Source organism: Scatophagus argus, chromosome 8, assembly GCF_020382885.2.
Source record: "Scatophagus argus isolate fScaArg1 chromosome 8, fScaArg1.pri, whole genome shotgun sequence".
NCBI classification, from domain to species: Eukaryota; Metazoa; Chordata; class Actinopteri; family Scatophagidae; genus Scatophagus; species Scatophagus argus.
Window position 1 is genome coordinate 14,783,514 of NC_058500.1, and position 22,196 is coordinate 14,805,709.

The 22,196-nt window shown below is 39.3% G+C and overlaps 1 protein-coding gene across 2 annotated transcripts; it reads left to right on the plus strand.

Annotated features, from left to right (window-relative positions):
• Positions 1 to 1,387: 1,387 nt before the first annotated feature.
• Positions 1,388 to 22,177, plus strand: pik3cd (phosphatidylinositol-4,5-bisphosphate 3-kinase, catalytic subunit delta). 2 transcript variants are annotated; one of them, XM_046395953.1, is made up of 23 exons: positions 1,388 to 1,686; positions 2,585 to 2,759; positions 3,527 to 3,755; positions 4,655 to 4,884; positions 5,212 to 5,388; positions 6,834 to 6,989; positions 7,530 to 7,619; positions 8,665 to 8,886; positions 13,111 to 13,207; positions 13,585 to 13,715; positions 13,804 to 13,854; positions 13,952 to 14,119; positions 14,586 to 14,707; positions 14,819 to 14,962; positions 15,049 to 15,148; positions 15,241 to 15,407; positions 16,082 to 16,191; positions 16,499 to 16,577; positions 16,665 to 16,832; positions 18,625 to 18,748; positions 19,055 to 19,200; positions 19,290 to 19,422; positions 19,507 to 22,177. In XM_046395953.1, exons 2-23 carry the CDS (start codon positions 2,619 to 2,621, stop codon positions 19,642 to 19,644), a joined length of 3,123 nt encoding a protein of 1,040 aa, XP_046251909.1. In that variant the 5' UTR covers positions 1,388 to 1,686; positions 2,585 to 2,618; the 3' UTR covers positions 19,645 to 22,177. The 2 variants fall into 2 exon arrangements, with proteins under 2 accessions (XP_046251909.1, XP_046251910.1); XM_046395954.1 differs by having other exon boundaries at positions 7,533 to 7,619.
• Positions 22,178 to 22,196: the final 19 nt, after the last annotated feature.

The window sequence follows — 22,196 nt, forward strand, 5'->3', positions numbered from 1 at the left end:
GCTGCTGGCCCCTGCATTTCCCCATTTCACAGGAGTACTATTGTGGTTTATGTTCCACTTCCAGGAGAGTGGTGTCATTGTTAACTAATTGTTGCAAAACTAATATTGTCACAGATCTTATGGTTACCATATAGAAATATGAAAAAGGAAGGCAGGTTTCCCATTGAAGAGTTTCACTTCAATTACAGGCATCCAACTATTTTGAGATTTTAAAGCAAACAGCCTAAATGTTAGCTTAATAAAGCTCACTGCGACTAATGTTAGGGGTCATCTGAGGATGTTGACTTAAAGCATTTTGCCATATATACGCTTTTGTGAGCTAAAATTTAGCATCATTTTTGACAAAATGGTGTATTTGTTCATTTTTATGTTTATTTATTAACATTGTAAACTAATAAAATGTATAATGTTCTTTACTAAAATCTCCATCAGTTTCATGTTAGGTTGCATATGCCTTTGCGTACATTAACAAGACCGTCATATATATGCACAATTATTTTAAAAGCAAATAATCACATTACAGAGGTCTGGGTATAAGTGACCTATAGTAGGCTACCTATATACTTAGCCCCTGTCTGACTTACAAGAGTTTTGAAAACTAGGAAACACTTCTGGTTTATTCTGGGGCAGAGCACATTAGACTTGTGAAACTTGCAATGGTGGAAGGAAGACAAAAGGAGAAAGTACCTACTGTACTTTTATCACATGCAGTCACATAGGAAATACTGTCAGCAAATTGTTTTCATAATTTTATTTATGTGTCAAATTGATGACCCTTTCTCTATTAAATGGTGATGAACATGGTGTCCTTAAATAGAGATTAAAGTGAATTATTCATTTATTAATAATAATAGGCTAATTCAAAGATAATTAATACACTCATGGGGATGATTTTTCAGCATTGAGTCATTCTACTTTTAATTCTTCAAGTACATACTGCTCATAATACTTCTGTACTCTTACTCAAGTAAAAACAAAAACAGGGCTTTTACTCATTTTTTGTTTACTTTGTGATACTTTTTTGTCATATGTGAACACTCATTCAAATATCAAATAGATATTCAGATTACAAAAACCAATGAGTATAAGCTGTTCACTTATTCTGATTAAGATGATTAAATATATATTTTGTGAAAAATATATGTAAAAAAGAAAGTTTAGAAAAAGCTGCAAATCTACACATATAACAAGCTGAAAGAGGCGAATACTTATTTAAAAAATATCAAAATAGCAGCCAAGTTATTTTTCAGTCAGTTGTCTAAATGACTACTTAAGACTATCAACACACGAGTACGCTATTTATTTAGGGGATGTCGAACGGAAGTTAGAGGGAGAGAAATTTTACTTTCACTTCGCGCGAACTAAAAGTTTTGGTGGACGGTCCCTTGGCTCGCAGGGCGCTGGAGAGGCAGAGCGCAGCCGCTCAGTCCGGGTCAGTGCAACAGCATCACCGCATGAATGACAGCGCACTTGAACGACGCAGGGAAACATTTCTGCACGCCACAGGAGCCGTACGAGGGTTTCGTCCGTTTGAGCTGGATTTACAGCACAACACCTCACTTCTCGTCACGGGTAGAACCGCAGCACGCAGCCACCTGAGCGTAGCATGTCAGCGTAATGTTACAGCCTCCATCTTCGCTGTGATAAAGAAACCATGAAGAGATGACCGGCTTGTAGAGCTCACAGGCAAGTGTCCGCGCTTACAGGTTGGCAAAGCTTTCGCGGTTCTGTCTATCCATTTAACCTGTCTATGTAGCTGTAAGTTTTAGTCAGACGGCACATCACGTTTTGTAGACTGTGGCTGCCTGCGCACCCTGTGTTTTCTTTCCCATTGCTGATTTTAAACGTATTTCTCATTTTAGAGCGCGTTACATCAGTATAACCGCACCGTCGTTGCTCTAACATTCGTTCGTATACATTTTTACTTATTGGCGTAAGTCAGCGTGCATCTGGCAGGCGGTACACCTCACACAACAGAAGTTTCCTCTTACTAAAATCAATAGTGTAGAATTACTTTATGGCAAACTACTGAAGATTACACTCAAAGCACAATGTTTTCTGTTTGCGCCGTCTGTTGAATAGCTTTGAGGGGAAACAGGGCAACACATTTTCGAGGAATCTGTGTGTAAAATTCACTCAGTTTAACTGTCTTTTTTAGCGTGTTGTCACCTCACTTGACCTCTGAGCTCTTCCTCCTGACAGATTGTGCAGTCTGATAGCGTAGAGCTAAGTGTGACAGCAGCACTGGTTTAGCATTTTATTTTATATTAGTGTCTATCCACTGAATTACAGTGAAGAGATGGGGGGATCAGGAGGCCCTTCAGCTACAGGCTTCTGTTTATCAGTCATAGTGTCAGTCAGTCATTCATGTCTTAAACACTCTGTATGTGCTTCTTGATTTCAGTAAACAACATTGTAAAGACAACTCATTCAGGGTTTAGGAATAAACATTGCACAATGTGTGTGTGCCTGTCTGTCTGTGTTACACACACATGTACAGTAACACATGTTAATAGTGAACCTATTAACCCTGGCTGTGTTTTCTGTGTGTGTGTGGATGGCCGGCTTGTGTTCCGGTGAGCAGCAGAGGAGCTGACGGTAAATGAGAGGCCGTCACCATGCCCCCGGGGAAGTATGGGATGCAGGAGGAATGGGAGAAGGAGGGGGACCAGGGGATCGTGATGGACTTCCTGCTGCCTACTGGGATCTTCCTCAAATTCCCTGTGTCTCGAAATGACACCATCAAAAGCATCAAAAAAGTACGTTCCCTCTTATCCCTGGGTGACTATCAGTAACTGCTTCCAGAGATCAGATATGATATGATTTAAGATGTGTGTCATCGTACATTGAATTTTATCATTGTGCTGGCACTGTATTTCTAATAGATTGCAATTGAGTGACTGTTGCCCGGCGCTGTGGCTCTGACGACGACAGTTGCAAGTTGCCGATGTTACCGTATTTACTCAATGCACTTTTAGGAAAATTGGCTGGTTTAATAATATCTTCAGACATTAAACAAATTAAAACGTCACGTAAGCCGAACAATGCTTGCCTGTGCTTTTGATTCATCTTGAAGTTTTGATGCGACTGTTAGAGAAGGAGCTCCAGCTTTCCTCCTTAGTGTACACAGCCAGCTCTCTGCTGAAGCAGATCTGCTGTTAAATGTGAATGTGCTAGTTTCTATGCCAACAGTTTTGCCACTTCAGACTGTTTGATTTAGCTGTGTTAAGTAATGACACTCTTGGAAGCTGTTAAGATGATTAAGATGATTAAATTCCTTTTCAATCGGGGTAATTCACAAAGAATTTTAGAAAACGTTTAAAAATTGAAAGGGGCTGTTTTATCACAATCGTTTCTCACTGTACTCTTTAGAGAACTCAGCGTGGTGATAAACATATTATTCTTTGACCACACTTTAGGCTTCTCTTGCTTTTAAAAATAGTGATGACACTGGTTGAGGTCTGACCTCTCAAGCACACATTTCACCTGCGCAGAGAATGCACATTGCTTTTGTCTCTCGTTTCAGATGGTTTGGAAAAATGCCAGAAGCGAGGCCCTGTTCAGTGCACTGGGTGACCCCGACGCATACGTCTTCACCTGCATTAACCAGACAGCAGAGAGGGAGGAACTGGAAGAGGAATCGAGGCGCATAAGCGATGTGCGACCCTTCATGTGTGTTCTGAGGCTGGTGGCGAGGGAGGGCGACCGAGTGGAGAAACTCACCAACACCCAGATTAGCCTGTTAATTGGCAAAGGTCAGCAGCATCCTTTTCTGATAGAGCCAAGATGCTAACAGAGTTGCGCTGGGGCCGTAGATGTATTTGATGGTTGATGGTATTCTTGTGCAGTTACTAAGTGTAAAACAAGAGAAAGTCTTCTGTCGTCATCAAGAAGAAAATGAGGGTTTTTGTTGCGTAAGTGTTTCTGAGGGGCAGAGCCGCTCTAGCCTGGTTCCAGTCATGTGAATCACTGGACACATCTCTAACATCATGCAAACAGAATAATAGATAAATATACTGAATACAAAAATGAAGTAAATGAAATGACTTCACTTCACTTCATTTTTTGGTCATCTTTGGTCATCTTTATTTTCAGGTAACAAGGAAGCTTCAATTGCGGCTGCTAGGAGCTATACGTGCTTTTCACTTTGACTGAAGAAATATGTTGTTTTAAGAATTTGGATTTCTGTGAGCCCACTTACCTGTGTTGATCTCGCCATTTTCTTGCCAATTTTTCTGCCACCATGTTTCAGGCTCTGGCACAGGTAGCTGGCGGTCACATTGTTAATCAGGCAAGGCAAAAAATTTTTCCAACAAGGGGAAACAGTCATCGCAACAGGCACAACAGCAGTACTATGAGAATGGATGGAAGAAAGGATGTGACAGTGATTCAGAGGTCTTGATCCCATTGGAGCACAGCTCAGGCAAACTAATGTTAATGTGTTGACTCTAGTTGATGGAGTTTTTGAATTCATCATATGCTAACAGTATATTCTCCTATGCCTTCCAGACTAGACTTCAGTTCAAGTCAGTCAGCAAAGCTGTAGTTTTATGCTTCTTTTAGTTTCAGATAATAAAAAAAGCTCCTATGTAGATCCAGTGAATGTAGTATAACAAAATCTTTTATTTTTATCTTTTTATGATTTTTATCTTAGGGCTGCATGAGTTTGAGGCCCAGAAAAACCACGAGGTGAATGAGTTTCGGACTAAGATGCGTACATTTTGCGAGGAGAAGGCTCAGCAGCGGCAGATGTTGCCATGGCAACAGTGGATGGAATACAGCTTCCCATGTAACCTGGAGCCATGCTGCTCTCCGCCGGAGTGTGCGAATGTGAAGTCAAGAAACACAAAGATTTTCATCAACGTCAAGTTTGAGGCTTGTGAAGTGAGTTGATACACTGCTGAAGTTTTTATGAGTCATATTTGTCAAGGTTGTGAAGACAAATCAAACCAAATGTTATGGTACGATGGGGCAGCACACACAGAGCGCAACAGCTTGGATTGGAAAAACTGTGGTTCCACCTTGTGTAGACAAATTGTGGAGGATGATTTTAAGTAAATGTGAGCACCTTTGGAAATCCCCCTCCCACACCACTTTCAACACATTACTCAGGAGCAAGATCCACACGCATGAAAGCTACATTCGGTGCGAGTTTCTGTAAACCAAAGGTGCCAACCTAAATTTCTATTAAGTTGTCTGTGGCTCTCACAGGAAAGCTTCATGCTGCAGCAGGACCCTCAGGACCTCCCAGTGGCTCTGATGAGGAGCGCCCTAAAGAAGAAGGCGACCGTCTTTCGCTCAGTGCGGCAGGAGCCCGAGGACTACACCTTGCAGGTCAATGGGAGGTGGGAGTTCATCTATGGGAAACACCCCTTGTGCCAATTCAAAGTGAGTTGCCCCAACAACAGCAAACGTTTTATTATGTTTATTTCTGGCTGCCACATATCAATATTTACTGTTTTGTTCAAATGTTGTTCTGTTTACATTTTTATTCCATGTGGCAGCAATGCAAGATCCTTGAGTCTGTACGGATTATGCATCTTCAACAATGTGCTTCACTTCAGAATAAATTTGCACGAGGCACTTTAATAAAAAGAAAGCTGCTCTGCAGATTCATGATTTAGGCATTTAGACATTAGAATTGCTGTTTTCAACCAAATCCAGTGTCCAGTGTTTGTTATTATATTTGGAGCTGCAGAAAAATAAATCTTTTCCCAAGTCTTAGTTCTCATTCAGACGCAGGTTTTCCTACCTGATTTCTGTAGGAAAGCATTGCCACAACATGTTTTTGCTGATCTGTGGTGTTTTTAATTATACCAAACTGCTATTTCTGGTCCGTTCAGACCATAAAATCTTCTTCCACTTTGTTTCAGAGGTTCTCTCATGCCTCCAGGCAAAAAGAGAGTGTCATGTCAATGTTTTCCAGCAGTTGCTCTGTTTATGCCACAAAGCTACGACTTGCAAAGCAGTTGAGTAACTTGATGAGCTGCTGTTGGCTTACTGGAGGCCACCCTCATTAATGGTGAAACTTTTCTGATTGACTTAACAGAGGAATATTCAGCGCATTGGAAATTTTCTTGTGTTTTTCCCCTGGAGGGTTTTTTTTTTTTTACTAACCCTATAATTGTTTTGTTTAAAATCACCCTTTACACCTTTTTCATCCATTATGTAGTTTTTGGCCTAAAAACAAGCCTGACTAACCAGTGACTGAATCTTTCAGAAGCATGTGTGTTTAACCTAAAACCCGTTGTCAACTGATGTTTTTTCGGTGGGTTGCTTGCAATCAATTAGTTGTACTTGATTTTGATTCCTTTGTAGAGAATTCTTTAGTTTTGGATTAAAGAGTTTTTTTCTTTTGCTGTGTGTCAAGAAAAAGCAAGAAAAAGCCCAATAATAGTTGATACTTTCTGTAGACTTTAGAGCTGTTATTTCCTGTGGATGTGGATGATTTTCTTTTCTGTGTTGTTTGTCTGCATTCAGCCTGTGAGTTTTGCCCTGTGCAGGTGGCCCATAACAGCTGAAATGATTGTCAGATCAGGAGTGGCGCGAATCAAGGTTTTGGTGGCAGGAGACCCCAGTGTTGATTCTGAAACTCCAGCTACCTGCAGGGGTGACTCATATCTGTCTAGCAGCCCTGCAGAAAGGAACTGCATCCATCCACACATAATGAGATTTCAGCTGCATTAACCTACAGCAAATGAACAGCCTCCAGGAGTTAACCGGTGCTATCAGAACACTGGGAAATATCTGTGGGTGAACTGACTGATGGCTGTACAGTAAACAAAAAAAAAACCTCCTGTTGTCTATCTCTGTCTCTTTTTTTTTTCTCCCAGTACATCTTCTCTTGTTTGAGAAATGGCCAAAAGCCTCATCTAACCATGGTGCAGCACTCCACCATCCGCAAATATCAGGAGGAGCAGGGCCGAATGTGCAGCCAGGTATACAAGAGTCGCTCCTTGTCCAGACCTCCTCCACTACCACTGAAGAAGGTAAGAGGTCAGCAGACCGATGGGATGTCGTCTTTCATTAACAGAGCAGCACTCCATCTTTCCTCTCTTCTTTGGTTCTCTCTCTGTCCTCATCACAGTTGCACCACAACCAGACAGTGGACTTTGTCACACTTGAAACATGCTGTGCAACACACAGTGCTGCTAATTCACACTTGCCACATTTGTGAACATTTGCAGTAGCGAGTTTTGTTTTTGTAGTATTGCCCTCTTTGGAACTGAAAAAAATGAATGTGTTGATGTGTGGCTTTTATCTAAAGCGATTCACATAATAAAATGGAACATGAGTGGTAAATAACAGCAAAACTACATGTTTTTCTAACTTTAAGACAGGTTTGTTCCGCTTTTTCACTTTCTTTTGAAATTGTACATTATTGTGGGTTTTGTTTTTGGCCTGTTGTAAAACTGGCAATTGTAACAGTTTCTTAGCTTAAGATTTCAATGAATGGTGTTACTGCAATTTAAATGTTAAGAATAGGTAAGAAAAAATAAATTCCCTCTCGTTTGACTCCTTCCATACAGCAGAATACCTCCTCTTTGTGGTCCATCAATGAGCCTTTTCACATTCACCTGCTGCAGGGCAGCCGAGTCAATGCAGATGAAGGAATGAAGGTTGGTGTGGTTTTGTGTGGGTTTTCTCTCACTTTGCTGCTCAATGAAGTGTGGCATTCACTTGTTTACCAATATCTCAATTTCAGTTGTACGAACAGTGGGGTTGACATGTAAATGACAAGGGGTCACATGGTCCAGACCACACGTTTCCCATAATTCATCAAGGCGGTTGGTTAAAACTTCAAAACAGGAAGTGGGGAGGGCCTATCTGATTTTTACGTCTCATTCTGAGGCCTAGATTCTAAGAAAAAACACTTCAGGCTGTCTCTCACTCTCAATATACTTCTTTTTTTGAAGGCAATGCTTGCATTTAGTTAGAAGTGTAGTCAGGCGCTAACCTATGTTGAAATGCATAGAGAGTATTTGTCAATCTAAGACATTTCCTTGTAATTGTCAAGATCTTGATGAAATACTAAGACTGAATATAATTTTTTTCACGTCTGTTCCATGTTTTTTTTGACAGTAAGAGTTTTTGACAAACAAGAAAAGAAAAGAATAAAGTGAGAACACAGGGAAGTAGGGAACTCTGTTAATGTGTGCCTGTGTTTGTGATTCAGTTTCATAACTAACTACGTTACTGCTTAGATAGGTTATTAAGTGTAAGTGCACTTCCGGGTTCTGCCTGAGAGCACATCATGACTGATGGTGAATTTGTCCTGTCACATAATTATCAGTCATGTCTGCAGTTGGCAGGCATAGGTTTGAAAACATGGCCTGGGGGGGGATAGCCACTCATATACTTTGTGAATGTAGATTCAGACTGTCTTGAGGCAGGAGGTTAATGGTCTTACAATATTGAATTATGACTTCTGTGGTTGTTACATTTTTGACCAACTCTGCACAGCATAGAAAGGCATCACCACCTGCTTATGTTATGAATGTGTAGACCCTCTGACTCATAACCCTAGTGACACAGGAAACTCTGAATCATCTAGTGAAGTCTGTAAATCTTTCACAAACACACTCTCACACACAAGAGCTTAACTCTTCAGCTTTCAAACCACATATCAGGCCTTCATCAAATCATGTGTGTCTCCCCATCCAGCTTGTGGTACAGGCTGGTCTGTTCCATGGCAGTGAACTGCTCTGCAAGGTGGTGACAAGCTCTGAGGTGACAGTGTGCTCTGAGCCACTGTGGGATCAAAAGCTCGAGTTTGACATAAATGTGGCTGACCTGCCTCGCATGAGCCGTCTGTGCTTCGCTCTCTATGCTGTCATTGAGAAAGCCAAGAAACCCAGAGGCACCAAAAAGAAGAATAAGAAAGCGGTGAGTCCATCAGAAGATAATGGCCTTAGTGTACAACTTTTGACTGTGTAGACGAGTGTTTGGGCTGGTGGGTGTGAATTTGTTAGCAAGCACAAACAGATCTGTTTCCTCTCGTGTGTAGTGTGCATAGTCAGTGTGTGCTGTGTGGGTGTGTTTTGCTGCTGTGTCTGGTTGTGCAAGTGTGTTCAGTGGCAAAGCTGTGGTTAGCATTTCATCCGCTTCAGCTCTTTTATCTGTACATCACATCAAGGAAGGAAGGAATCGGCAACATTTTCAAGGAATTCTAAATTAATCTTTACTGACACCATTTGTATTGATAGCACTCCTGCCTACTGAACATTTTACTTTTTAATTTACTAACTCCTTTAAGGGCAGTACTGGGGACAGTTTAGACTAAAGCGATTTTCTGCTACTCAAGTTGGACGTTCTTTATGGTCACAGTTAGTGTCAAGGTGCCACACACTCTAAATGTACATAAGTAAGAAAGCCACATGAAGGAAAACTTTAGCATTAAAATTCAAAAACATAAAACCCTAAATGCCCCAATGCTAGAATCATTATGAACCAAACCATATCACCTAAATTAAGTCTTCACAGCGATTAAGAAATGAGTCCGCGTTCGCTCCCCTGTTCTTTTTGCATTTGATGCAACTAGCAGAGTCAATATGATCTGATCCCCTAATGCAAGGATATGACAGAGAAAAGACACAGAACATAATTTTCCTATATGCAGATGACATTCTGTTATACATTAGGAAACCAGAGATCAGCATTTCTTGTGTTCTTGACCTGATCACTTTCTTTGGTAGTTTTTCTAGGTATACTGTATCAATTGGATCAAGAGTAAACTCATGCCTATCAGAAAATCCCAAATCTCCTAAACACATTACCCTTTAAGATGCTGACTTCATTATTGTCTCCCTCTATAGGACAATGAATTACTCCACCATTAGGGAAAAAAGAGTATACAAAAGTGAAAGTAGACACGTCTAACATACAGTCACTCTGGGATTCTGATCCCTGAAAAACAATCAACTCTTAGTCTGATGCAGATACACAGATGTTCCGTAAATGTTAGACACTGCCTCATGCAGTTTAACAGTACATTACATTATACATGCAATTTATGCATTATACACGGACTGTATTATTTAAAGGTGACCTTGCGTATGGTATTTTCCTCACTTTCACCAATTTGTGAGAGATGTGGGACTAATGCGTGCACCCTTGATCATATTTTTATACAATTTCACAAGAATGAAAAGGACTGGATTGATGTGTTCAATACTATTTCTGAAATACCAGTATACCAAGTAAAACAAGACAGACAAATTATCATTTTGAACTTTCTGTGAGACTAGGTGTTCTGTCATCAACTCACCGATGCTTCATTTCTGCCTCATTTCTGGTAAGAAATATGTTTTTATGCTGTAGAAAGAGACAGCTGTGCCTAACGTTAAAATGAGGTTTGCTGACCTTGTAAACACACTGGAGGTAGAAAGAATTAGATGTCTCAGCATGGACCAGGCAAATAGATTTGACTTAATATACCAGCCTTTCATCATCTGGAGGGAACCTTTAACAAAGACCAACCCTTCTAAACATTGCTGCCTATAGGATCCCTGTGTTTTTGTCTCAGAGGTAGAAACGTGGAATGGGAAGGTGGGATCTGGGCAAATGTGTGGGTGTATGCTAATTCAAATAAATGAGATATGAGCCAAAAAGAAAACCCTAATACAATCAAATGAGTTTACTCGTCATTATGTATAATACAGGGTTACAGCAGTGTGTAGAAATTTCATTTACATTGGCGCAATGATGGAACATTTAGAAAAATGAAGTGTGGTGGCTTTGGTGAGAGCGATATATCGTACACTCAAACTGATCGATTGATTTTCTACACCGGTACTTCTGCTACTACTCAAGCTTTGTTTTCACTGTCCAGTTTTTCTTTTTTCTGACTCAGCTGTTTCTCTGACTGTTTCTCGTTTTGTCTCTTTGTGTGTATTGCACTCACTGAGTTGAGTGATGACGTGACGCTTCTATCTAATGTCTAATTTGACCGTAATATAGTTATTACATTTAGTACTGACTCAATCAGTGGACTGACAGAAAATTGATGTGCAAATATTTTGATCACAAAAATGTTCTCAAAGGTGAGGATTTACTGTTTCATGTAATTGTAAATTGAATATCTTTTTTTTTAGACTGTTGGTTGGACAAAAGAAGCAATTTGAAGATGTCATTTTGGGTTCTGCGAAATTGTGAAGGACATTTTTCACAATTTTTCATAGACAAAATTATTGATCGAGAAAATAAGATTATTTAACAGCAGTGAGAGACTACACTGAGAGACTGCACTGGAGACAGCCTCCACACACCCACTCACTGTTCACTGAAAAGTGCAGTGAACAACAGCAAATCCCCCTTTGTTCTGTGGCATTGGCTCAGCCTTTTTGTTTTGAAGTGTTGCAGTGCAGTGCGGGCAACCTGTTTTTAAGTTCTGCCGAAACATGTCGCCCAGGTGGGTTTCTGGGCATCAAGGCCACTTCTGCTTTCTGAGCCACTTCTCTCTTCTTTTGCCTGGAAGAGAAGTCCTGTAGACAGAACCCAGAAATACAGACGGAAGTTGAATTATTTTGGTCACTCTTATTTATATGCATCATCTATTTTTTTAGCTGAGTACATTCTGCATAAATATGTTTAAATTTTTTAGAAATAAAACATTATATAAATATCAAAATGTATTTTCTGATGACCACTGCCCAGATCTTCCATTCTTGCTGCTTTACATTCCAACTTTGCACATAACACTTGAGACTTCATAAATATAACATCACTATCATTTACATTTTTTAGCAGAAGCTGCAAAGTCCTTTGCTTTGCATTTTATTATTTAACACAATAAATTATAATGTGAAACTAGCCGTGAAGATGTGTTTAAATATTGAATGATTTCTTCTTCTTTTCCTTTTGGCTGTACTTTCTCCAGATCTACAAAGACACAATGCAGCTCCTTCTGACCTTCTGTGCTACTCCATCAGCATTCTCAAGACAAATATTGCATCTGTAGTGCTCTTTCTCGGCATGAAACCATACTGCTGCTCACAAATGCTCACTTCTCCCCTTAGCTTAGCTTCCACTACTCTTTCCCACAAACTCATTGTTTGGCTCATCAGTTTGATACCGCTGTAGTTTCCACAACTCTGCACAACTCGCTTGTTCTTGAAAATCGGCTCCAAAACACTCCTCCTCCATTCCTCAGGCATCCTTCCCAGTTATGGGACTAATAAAGGATTATCTTATCTTATCACGCTCTAAAATCTTGTTAAGCAAACCAGTTAAAAGCTCCACTGCCATCTCTCCCAGCCATTTCCATACCTCCACAGGTATGTCATCAGGACCAACCGCCTTCCCACTCTTCATCCTCTTCAAAGCCATCCTGACTTAGCCCTTACTAATCTTTTCTACCTCCTGCTTAACAATGGTTGCCTCTTCAACTCTTCTGTCCCTTTCATTGTCCTCATTCATCCGTTCTTCAAAGTACTCCATCCATCTTTCCCTCATTCTCCTGTCCCCTGTCAACACATTTGCATCACTATCTTTAATCACTCTAACCTGCTTCACATCCCTTTCAACTCTATCCCTCTGCCTCTCCAACCGGTACAAATCCTTCTCACCTTCCTTACGGTCCAACCTCTCATACATTAAATTTGAATTAAAATGACATCTAAAATAAAGCAGATGTTATATTTAATAGTTTACTAAATTTTAATTGAAACTGCTTCATCTTTAAAGAATTTTAAATAAGTCTTTTGGATGTTGGATGAAAATGAGTTGGGTGAACACATTTCTTTTTGACAGCGTGGAAAGAGCAGACTGATGTTAAAATAAACGTACAGATCTTATTTCATATCCCACATTTTCAATATCACTTATCTATCAGGGTCGCGGTGGGGCTGGAGCCTATCCCAGCTGACAACCAGCAAGAAGCGGGGTACACCTTGGGCTGGTCTATCGCAGCAAATTACTAAATATGTATATATTTTGTTAAAAAGGAATTTTCAACTTATTGAACAGATTTTGTTGTAACTGATCAAACCTTAATCTAACTTTGATTAAAAGTAATTGCTCTCTTTGTCCTTCTTTTGGCACGATTTTATTACTTGCATATAGTCTTCAAAGTCAATCAACAAAACTAATCCTCCCTGTCCCTCTCTTCAGGACTGTCCGATAGCCTGGGTCAACACCATGGTGTTTGACTATAAAGACCAGCTGAAGACTGGGGACTTCCTCTTGTCGACTTGGCCATCTGTTCCTGGTACTGTCAGCCTTGCCTCCTCTTACATCTCCTCCTCTTCAACACCTCACATTAACAGCCTCCTCCGCAGCACCTGGCAGCCCACAGTGAGGGCTGAAATACCCCAGAGTGGCATGTGGCACCATAAAAACCCCATATTCACTCATTGTGTGTTTACTGATGCACAAGACAGCCTTTCTAAGATGTGAAACTGACTGTTGGTGTAAAAAGCATGGCTGTAAATTATTACTACATGGTTATTCATTTTGACTGTAGTGTGAGTGAGTGTGTCTCTGCAGTTTGGTAGAGCAATAACTTTAATGCTATTCACTGTTCTCATTTAGAGATATGGGAGTGATTTGAAATGTACTCACTCATAAAAAACATTTTTATCAAAGATGACAAAGGTGACCTGTTGAACCCAATGGGAACAGTCGAGAAGAACCCCAATGTGGACAGTGCTGCTGGACTTCTCATTCGCTTCCCCAACATCCGGCCACATCCACTCTACTACCCTCCACTTGACAAGGTACTAAATAGAAAAATGTTATATTTGAGGGCGTATAAAAATTTGTATTTGTATTTGTCAGTCAAAAAAGATCTTCATCTTTTTACAGATAAGTGACATGGAGAGGAATGGAGATGCATCTATTGCCACTAAGGAAGAGGTAAGATATTTCCCACAGTTAAAGTTAAACTACAACAGCTGTTTCTTGCTGACCACATATTTTTATGAATATGTTTTTGGGTCGTTTTTCTCTATAGTACATGAAACTTAAAGAAATCATGGACAACAAAAACTACACCGAGTTTTTTGAGGATGAGAAGGAACTCTTGTGGAAGCTTCGTGCAGAAGTTCGCAACCGTTATCCTGAAAGTTTGTCCAAGATCCTCCTCATCACCAAGTGGAATAAGCGTGAGGATGTAGTTCAGGTATAATTTGAATTTAATTTTGTATTTCTCAGGTATCTGGATTCTGCTTTGGAACTATTTGCCAAACACACAAAACATTAGGAAAATGTCCAAAAGAGATTTCAATCATTATAATGTACAGAAATACTTTGTTTCTACTAAATTACTTGGCTCACGTGTTCATCAGTAATTTCACATATAAATTTGGTGTGTTTGCAGTAATTGTTAGCTTTTTCCAACATACTGATGTTTTGCAGAAACTGTACTGTTTACTGTGTACTGTTTACTGTTTACTATGCTCTCCATCTTGGCAGGTTATGTTTTTACTTGATAAATTATCTTAAAAATATTATTTCAGTAGTTGCTGATATTTTCAGCACTACCAACCGGTAAAGCTCTTGAAACTGCTCTTGTACAGTAAAGATACAGGATAGTAAAACCCTCAGGTGTCATGACAATTTCAATCTGTCGTCAAACCCATCCTTAGATGGTGAGTTTACTGAGGAACTGGCCAGACCTCCCTGCCATCCATGCCTTGGAGCTCTTAGACTACAGTTTTCCTGACCCAGTGGTCCGTTCTTTCACTATCAAATGCCTAAGGAAGCTCAGGTACATACTTATTGATGTTCATGCCTTTGCTCATATCCATGTATCATTACACATTTTTTGTTTTGAGTTTTATGAGCATAAACATTTATGGAACATTTTCTTTGCACACAGTGATGATGATCTGCTACAATACTTAATCCAACTGGTCCAAGTCTTAAAGTATGAGTCCTATCTGGACTGTGACCTCACTACTTTCCTGCTAGAGAGGGCTTTGTCCAACAGGAGGATAGGGCACTTTCTATTTTGGCATCTCAGGTGAGACACAGTGCTGCAAAAATTACAAGATTATGTGAATCTGCAGCCCTTTTTTTTATCTCTTTTTTAATCTGTATTTGCTATAGATCAGAGATTCATGTGGCATCTGTGAGTTTACGTTTTGGCCTGATTTTGGAGGCCTACTGCAGGGGAAACATCCACCACATCAAGCTCTTAACCAAACAGGTAATCTCATGCATCTGTACACACTGACTTCATGCTGCTGTGGTTTTGCCTTGTGCTAATTCTGAGCCTCTGCCTTATCCTGTCACGCACAGAATGAGGCTCTGGGAAAAATGAAGGCCCTGAGTGACCTTGTGAAGTCGGGCTCTCAGAAGACAACAGTGGATGACCTGAAGCTGTGTATCAGACAGGAGTCCTACCTGGAGGCCCTGTCAGACCTGCTGTCACCACTCAACCCCAGCATCATCCTTGCTGAGATCTGGTTAGTGTCACGTGCACGCGCGTACACAAAGAGCCATGTTTCCATCACTTTTGGGGACATTACATAGACTTACATTCATTTCCTTTAGACTTAACCATCAGAAAGTCTTCACTCTAATATTAAATGATTTACGTTGTCAGGACTTGCATTTTGCTCCCATAAGTAATGCGGGTCCTAACAATGTGACTGTGTAAACAGATTTTTGTTCCCACAACTACAGGAATACACGCTCACTCACACATGCACACGTGCACATAAACACACACACACACTGCTTAATTTGATTTTCAGGAGCAGTTTTGGTCCCTTTCTGGGTTTACTGAATTACAAAATAATGCATTTATGCTGCAAATGATTCCTTTGTTGTTATAGCACTAACAGACTATTGCACATTATAGTATATGCCATCTTCTTTCTCACTGCTAAAATCCTTATGATGGTTCTTGTCTCCAACTTTCATCCTCTTGAGAAGTATTTTGAAATTATTATTGGCAAATATCTGGACAAAATATCCCCAATTATACCATTTCCCACAAGGTCTGGTTGTCATTAAGCATAAATGCTGAACAACTCAATGAGTAAAACGTCACAATTTTCACTCAATTTTCAAGTGCATTTTACCTGGAACAGTTTCAATGATCATGTGTTTATAATGAATGTGTTTGCTGCTGCAGTGCAGATAAGTGCAGGTTCATGGACTCCAAGATGAAGCCACTCTGGCTGATGTATAAGAACCCCGGGACTCAGGGAGACATGATGGGCATCATCTTTAAGAATGGAGATGGTGAGATATAAGAAAATCTGAGTACATGACCACACATTAAGTACACATTAACATGAAGTAGACACATTGTCAGGATTTAAACTGTAGCTGAACTTGATGTAATGTAATACATTGTAGGATTAAGTACATTCAAAATTCACCTCAAAGATAAACATATGCTCCAGGTTTGAAAGGGACATGACTTAAAGGCTAAGTCAGACAGTACCAAAGTTGGCATGAAATTTAAATTTGAAACTTCAGTTGACAATGGAATAAAGACACAATTAAATATTATAATATATTTACCTTTCTTCATTTATCACCTTAGATCTTCGACAAGACATGTTGACCCTTCAGATGATCTGGCTCATGGAGAATTTATGGAAGAAAGAAGGTCTGGATCTCAGGTGCAGTAAGAGCAGTTGTTTGCAGCAGTTGTTCATGCTTTGGCATAGAGAGCTCCTCTAGACCAACCCGATGCCTTTCATCCACAGGATGATCCCATATGGCTGCTTGTCCACTGGGAACAAGACGGGGCTCATTGAAGTTGTGAAGGGCTCAGACACCATCGCTAATATTCAGCGTAACAGCAGCAACAGTGCTGCCACCGCTGCCTTCAACAAGGACGCCCTGCTCAACTGGCTGAAATCTAAGAATCCTGAGTGAGTGTCACGATTTTCACTGTTTTTTCAGCGGCAACTACTGGGAGCATCAAAGTCTAATCTTATACTCTGTAGATACTGTATTGACCTCTATAGAAGCAACTTTCACAAACCTATTTTCAGGGGGAAACCCAAGTGCTTCCAGACCCAAATACGTATCATATACTAGTTCTAATTTGTTCACCCACATAGAAAGTAGAATCACGTTTGCTTATGAAGGCTAGCATGAAGTTGCTGTTTTTTGTTATGAGTTCTGAGAAGCAGTGTTCCACAACATAATACTTTCTGTAAAAAAGTGTTTAATCTGCAGAAAATTTAGTTTTCACTTGCTGTTTGTGAAGTTTTTTGAACTTGTGTTATTTCCTGTTAGCACTAAAATGTTGTATATTGATATGATTGATTTCTATTACACAGGTACATCACAAGTTATGTGTCCAAGTGCATGTGAAAAAATACATCTCAAGTGCACCAACCCTAGCTTTTAAAGTATTCTTATAAAGTAGGGCATTAAAATGCAGTAATGGTGTAAAATGTGTCACATCTGCTGGCACTGTTTTGAACAGTCACTTTTGGTATGGCTGTTTAGACTTCACTTTAACCCTCTTGCTTTTTTTCATGAGCAATTATTAAATTGTCTTGAACGCATTATAAGGCAGCTGTAAACAGATGAAAGGATATTTTGTTGTTGTGTTTTTTAGCAGCTGTAACTTCTGGGACACCCAGAAATACAGGCTGGCGTATAATAATCAATGAATGACAATGAAGTAAAACACGGTTTAATTATATTAAGTATGTCTTTAAATTGTTAGAGATACTGTACATTCATAGACTTGAAACAATTTGTATTATGTCTGCTTCCAGTTACATTGTAATGTGTTATAAATCATTTAATAATTTTTATATAGTACTTTAAAAATGCTAAATTTAATATACAGATATTGAAAGTAAGAGTTTTCAATTCTACACTTGGATCCCAAAATTACTTTTACAGATTTTGATTTTTTTTCATGTAATGCAATGCAGTAAGGAAAGCTTACAGAGCTAAAATTCTTCACTCAATAGAAGCATTATACACAGTCTCTTTAGTCAGAACAGATGTACAGACCATGTAGGTGGGTTTCTCAACAGTATGGAGAGGATTCTTTTATCCATCTAAGATGGGAACATTTAAGGTTTATGCTTTAAGAAGTGCTGTCTGGATGTCTTTGCTTGTGTATGATATGAATTGTTTACTTCAAAGTATTTATCGTGTGTACCATTTTAAAACCATGACACAAAGTGCATTGGCGACTACAGCTTCAGGGACATTAAATGAGAGTAGATTTTTATTTGGTGCCAGACAGCCTGAAGGTCTTGTCCTTTCTAAAAGCTTGTCGAAGAGAGAGAACCATTCAAAGTAATGAATAAGTCTTTGTACGTCACGTTGGCAAGACAAGCCTGACTGCACGATGGAACAGAAAGGTAATTAGCTTGAAATGCTGCAGCACCCAAAATGGAGTGGAGAAAATTAGTAAAAGCTTGACACGGTAAACCCTCTGAACGTCTAGACCGTGAAAGGACATGATGGTCAATCATTAATCAGCAACAGTAACTGTTTTGTGAATATTTCATATAGCAGTGAGGAAATTCTGTCTCATGATTGTGTGTGTGTGTGTGTGTGTGTGTGTGTGTGTGTGTGTGTGTGTGCGTAGTAGTTGTGCAGATTAAATAGATAAGAGAAATGTAAATGTACTGTAAGGACAAAACCCACTAATGCTTTTCTTTCTTGTTTGTCTGATCTTCTTGTGTCCAGGGACAAACTTGATCAAGCAATAGAAGAGTTCACGCTGTCTTGTGCTGGCTACTGTGTAGCTACTTATGTCTTGGGCATTGGAGATCGTCACAACGACAATATCATGATCAGGGAAACTGGACAGGTACTGCAATATTTTTTTCACAGGAAGCTATTATGACACTGAAATCTGCCACGAAAGGTCGATTTGACATAAAGTGAGGAATGGGTGATACTTTTAACCCAATTCTCAACTTTGTGCTTTTTCATAATGTGGTCTGAAGCTGAAAATATACCACCTTACAGGGACAAGTAATATATTTCCAAATGTTTTGATAGCCTAGATGGTCATTTCAGAGTGAAATCCTTATGGTCACTCACCACCGAGTGAGTCTTTGCAACTTTGGTCATGGATTTAGAGCCAGAAATAATTTTTACCTTTGCTTCTCAGCTCTTCCACATTGACTTTGGGCATTTTCTGGGCAACTTCAAGCGGAAACTAGGGATCAACAGGGAGCGTGTGCCTTTTATCTTGACTTATGACTTTGTCCATGTGATCCAGCAAGGACGAACAAACAACAGTGAGAAGTTTGAGAGGTACAATAGTCTTGTTTCAGTCTGTTTCCTGATCAGCCATTCTTTTCAAATGTATCATAACTTATGGCAGATTGTTGCATCCATGTCAGGTTCAGGGAGTACTGTGAGCGGGCCTACAAGATCCTGTGTCGGAACGGGACACTGTTCGTCAACCTCTTTGCTATGATGAAGGCAGCAGGACTGCCAGAACTCACGTCCAGCAAAGACATCCAGTATCTAAAGGTATGCAACATTGATGATTCTGATGCTGCTGATGAGAAGAATGCTCAGAATTTTGACAATGTTTTGGTTTCTTGTTTTGAAAAGGACTCTTTAGCTTTGGGGAAATCAGAGGAAGAGGCACTGAAGAATTTCAAAGTAAAGTTCAACGAAGCTCTGCGGGAAAGCTGGAAGACAAAGGTCAACTGGATGATGCACTCCTTGGCCAAAGATAATAGACCATGAAGAACACTGCACCAAGGGAAGATAAAGATCCACGAAAAACGAATGGATTTTAACTGTAATTAACTTAATTATGAAGTTAAAAGGGAAGCAAACACAATCAAATATTTTACTTTATTAATGGCATTCAACAAATGTTTACATCTGACTGGCCTGCCTGTGGTACATAATGACTAAGTGGAGGCATCCAAAGACAAAGATATAATCACGGAACATAATTTCAACACACAGTCAAACAACGGAATGCCTTTGCCTTGAGGGACATATCAACAGTTATGAATTGCGCTATATACACAAACACACACACACACACATACATCTATATATATAGATGTATATGTGTGCATGTGTATGTGTTAAAATTGCTACTTGAAAATCACCTGCTCATGCTAAAGTGTCATGAATCACTGAAACAGAAGCAGAGACTGAAAGTTCATCTCACCCACTGCATTACTCAGCAGGGCGCAAACTGCAAACAAACTTTATGATGACTTTAGATGACACCTTTCAGAAACGGTGTACAATAACAGAGCGTCAGTTTCACCTCAAGTGTTTTGTAAGGTTTACAACCCTCGATGGCTGTGTAATTTCCTTTTATTTCAACTGCCTCTTTGCAATTGTGTCTTGTTCTTTTGTGTATTGTATTTAATTTGCTAACTCTGAAGTGCTTGTACAAAGCCATGAAGGATATTTTAAAAAGATGTGTTTTATTGCTTTATCACTTGTTGATGTGTAATATTGCCTTGAAGTACAGTATGTTGCCTTTGTAGTGCCAGTAGACACACAGCATTGTAATATTTACAAAATACTGTAAGATGAAAAAATAACTTTAAATGGGTCCTTTATGTTGATAACATCCCTGTGTACCAGGCTGTGTCACCCGGCAGACTCTTACCATACATACATCTTAAAGGAATGATTTGACATTTTGGTTAAAAACTTTCATTTGTTTTCTTACTGAGTGTTAGATGAGATTTTCAATATTACTCTCAGAAAATCTGTCTGTTTCATGTGACAATGGAGCCAACATCCTTCAGCTTAGCTTAGCACAAAGACAAGAAACGGGGAAACAGCTAGTCTAGTAGCACCTTTAATTATCACATTATATGCTGTTTGTTTAATCTGTGGAAAAACTAAAGTGCAAAAGTTGTAGTTTTAAAAGGTTATGTGCTGAGCAGTTATATTAGAAGTGCTGTTTAGTGGACTGTTTTTACCTTTGGAGCCAGGCTAGCAGTTCCAGTCTAAGCAAACCTAACTGCCTCCTGGCCCAGACAGATATGAGAGTGGTGTCACACTTCTCATCTAACTTTGCTAGTGACAACTGTCACTAGCAAATGAAAAAAAAATAATCTCAGGCGCTTGGCAAAGATATCCCATAGATGTCTGGTACTGATCAGACAAAATAATGAATAAATGAGGCATTAAGACCCAAATAAGTCAACAATCTGTTGACTCATATAAGCCATAGACTTGTGGTTGCGTTTCTCAGAATGTGGTTCTGTGCACATGGTCCTTTTTTTAAAGTATAAATGTGGAACATGTACTATCTCAGATGATGAAGCCTTTATGTCTTTGTTTTTTTTTTCTTCTGATATTTAAGTTATACACTGTGTCATTTCCATTGCATTTTTGAACTGATGTGCCAGGTGCCATGAAAGAGATTTAATGCTCATAGTGTCAAACACCTCTAGACGTTGATATATCTAATGCTGTGCAAAATGGTGTTTGCCCTGTTAAGAACATGTGTTCTATATGACTTCATTTCATGTTGCGCTCAGATTATTTTACATGCCATATATCTTGCTGTCAAGGGAGATGATGTGCTTCTCACAGCCTTTTATTATTTTGCATAACATGAAATGAGCTCTACTGTTTGTATGAGATTCTGTACGATGGTGACTTTTACAGAAGAGCAAGAGTAGCTGTAGATTACACAGCGAGAAGATTTAAAAGCTAATGAAATATTTATTATGGAATAGACTTTAAATATGGGTCATCAGTGTCCCATAGTATGGGCTCAGCTAAATACTGCTGCTTTAAGCTGTTTTGAACCAGGAGTGACTCTGTTTAGTTGATGAGCTACTTTTGCAAATTGTAAAATGTACTACTTTTGAATTGCTTGTAATTCATGAATTCTGTCAAATGGTACAAATCTTTAAAGATTCAGGCCTTGTTTTCAGTGTGCAGCTAAAACAGATGACTGACCTGTCCACTATTTGCATCCTGTTATTTACATTTTCCTTATTTGCTGTTAGGAGGGAAACACACAATCGATAAACAGTTTGCAACAGCAGAACGCACTGAGGCTTTCTAGGATCCAGGATGGGAAATTAGCCTGAGACATCAGTCAAATTTTGGCTAAATAAAATAATGATTTACTATTGATGAATTTGAACTTTTATATTTGAACTGATAGATGTTGTTGTTTTAAAAAATGAATTTTAATTTAATTAATCAGCCTAAATCCATGCCATATCTTGGCTTTATTTTCTACTTTTTGCAGATTAAAAAAACAGCTGCTCGTGCATGAAGACCAGTCACCTGTCTTTTCCTCT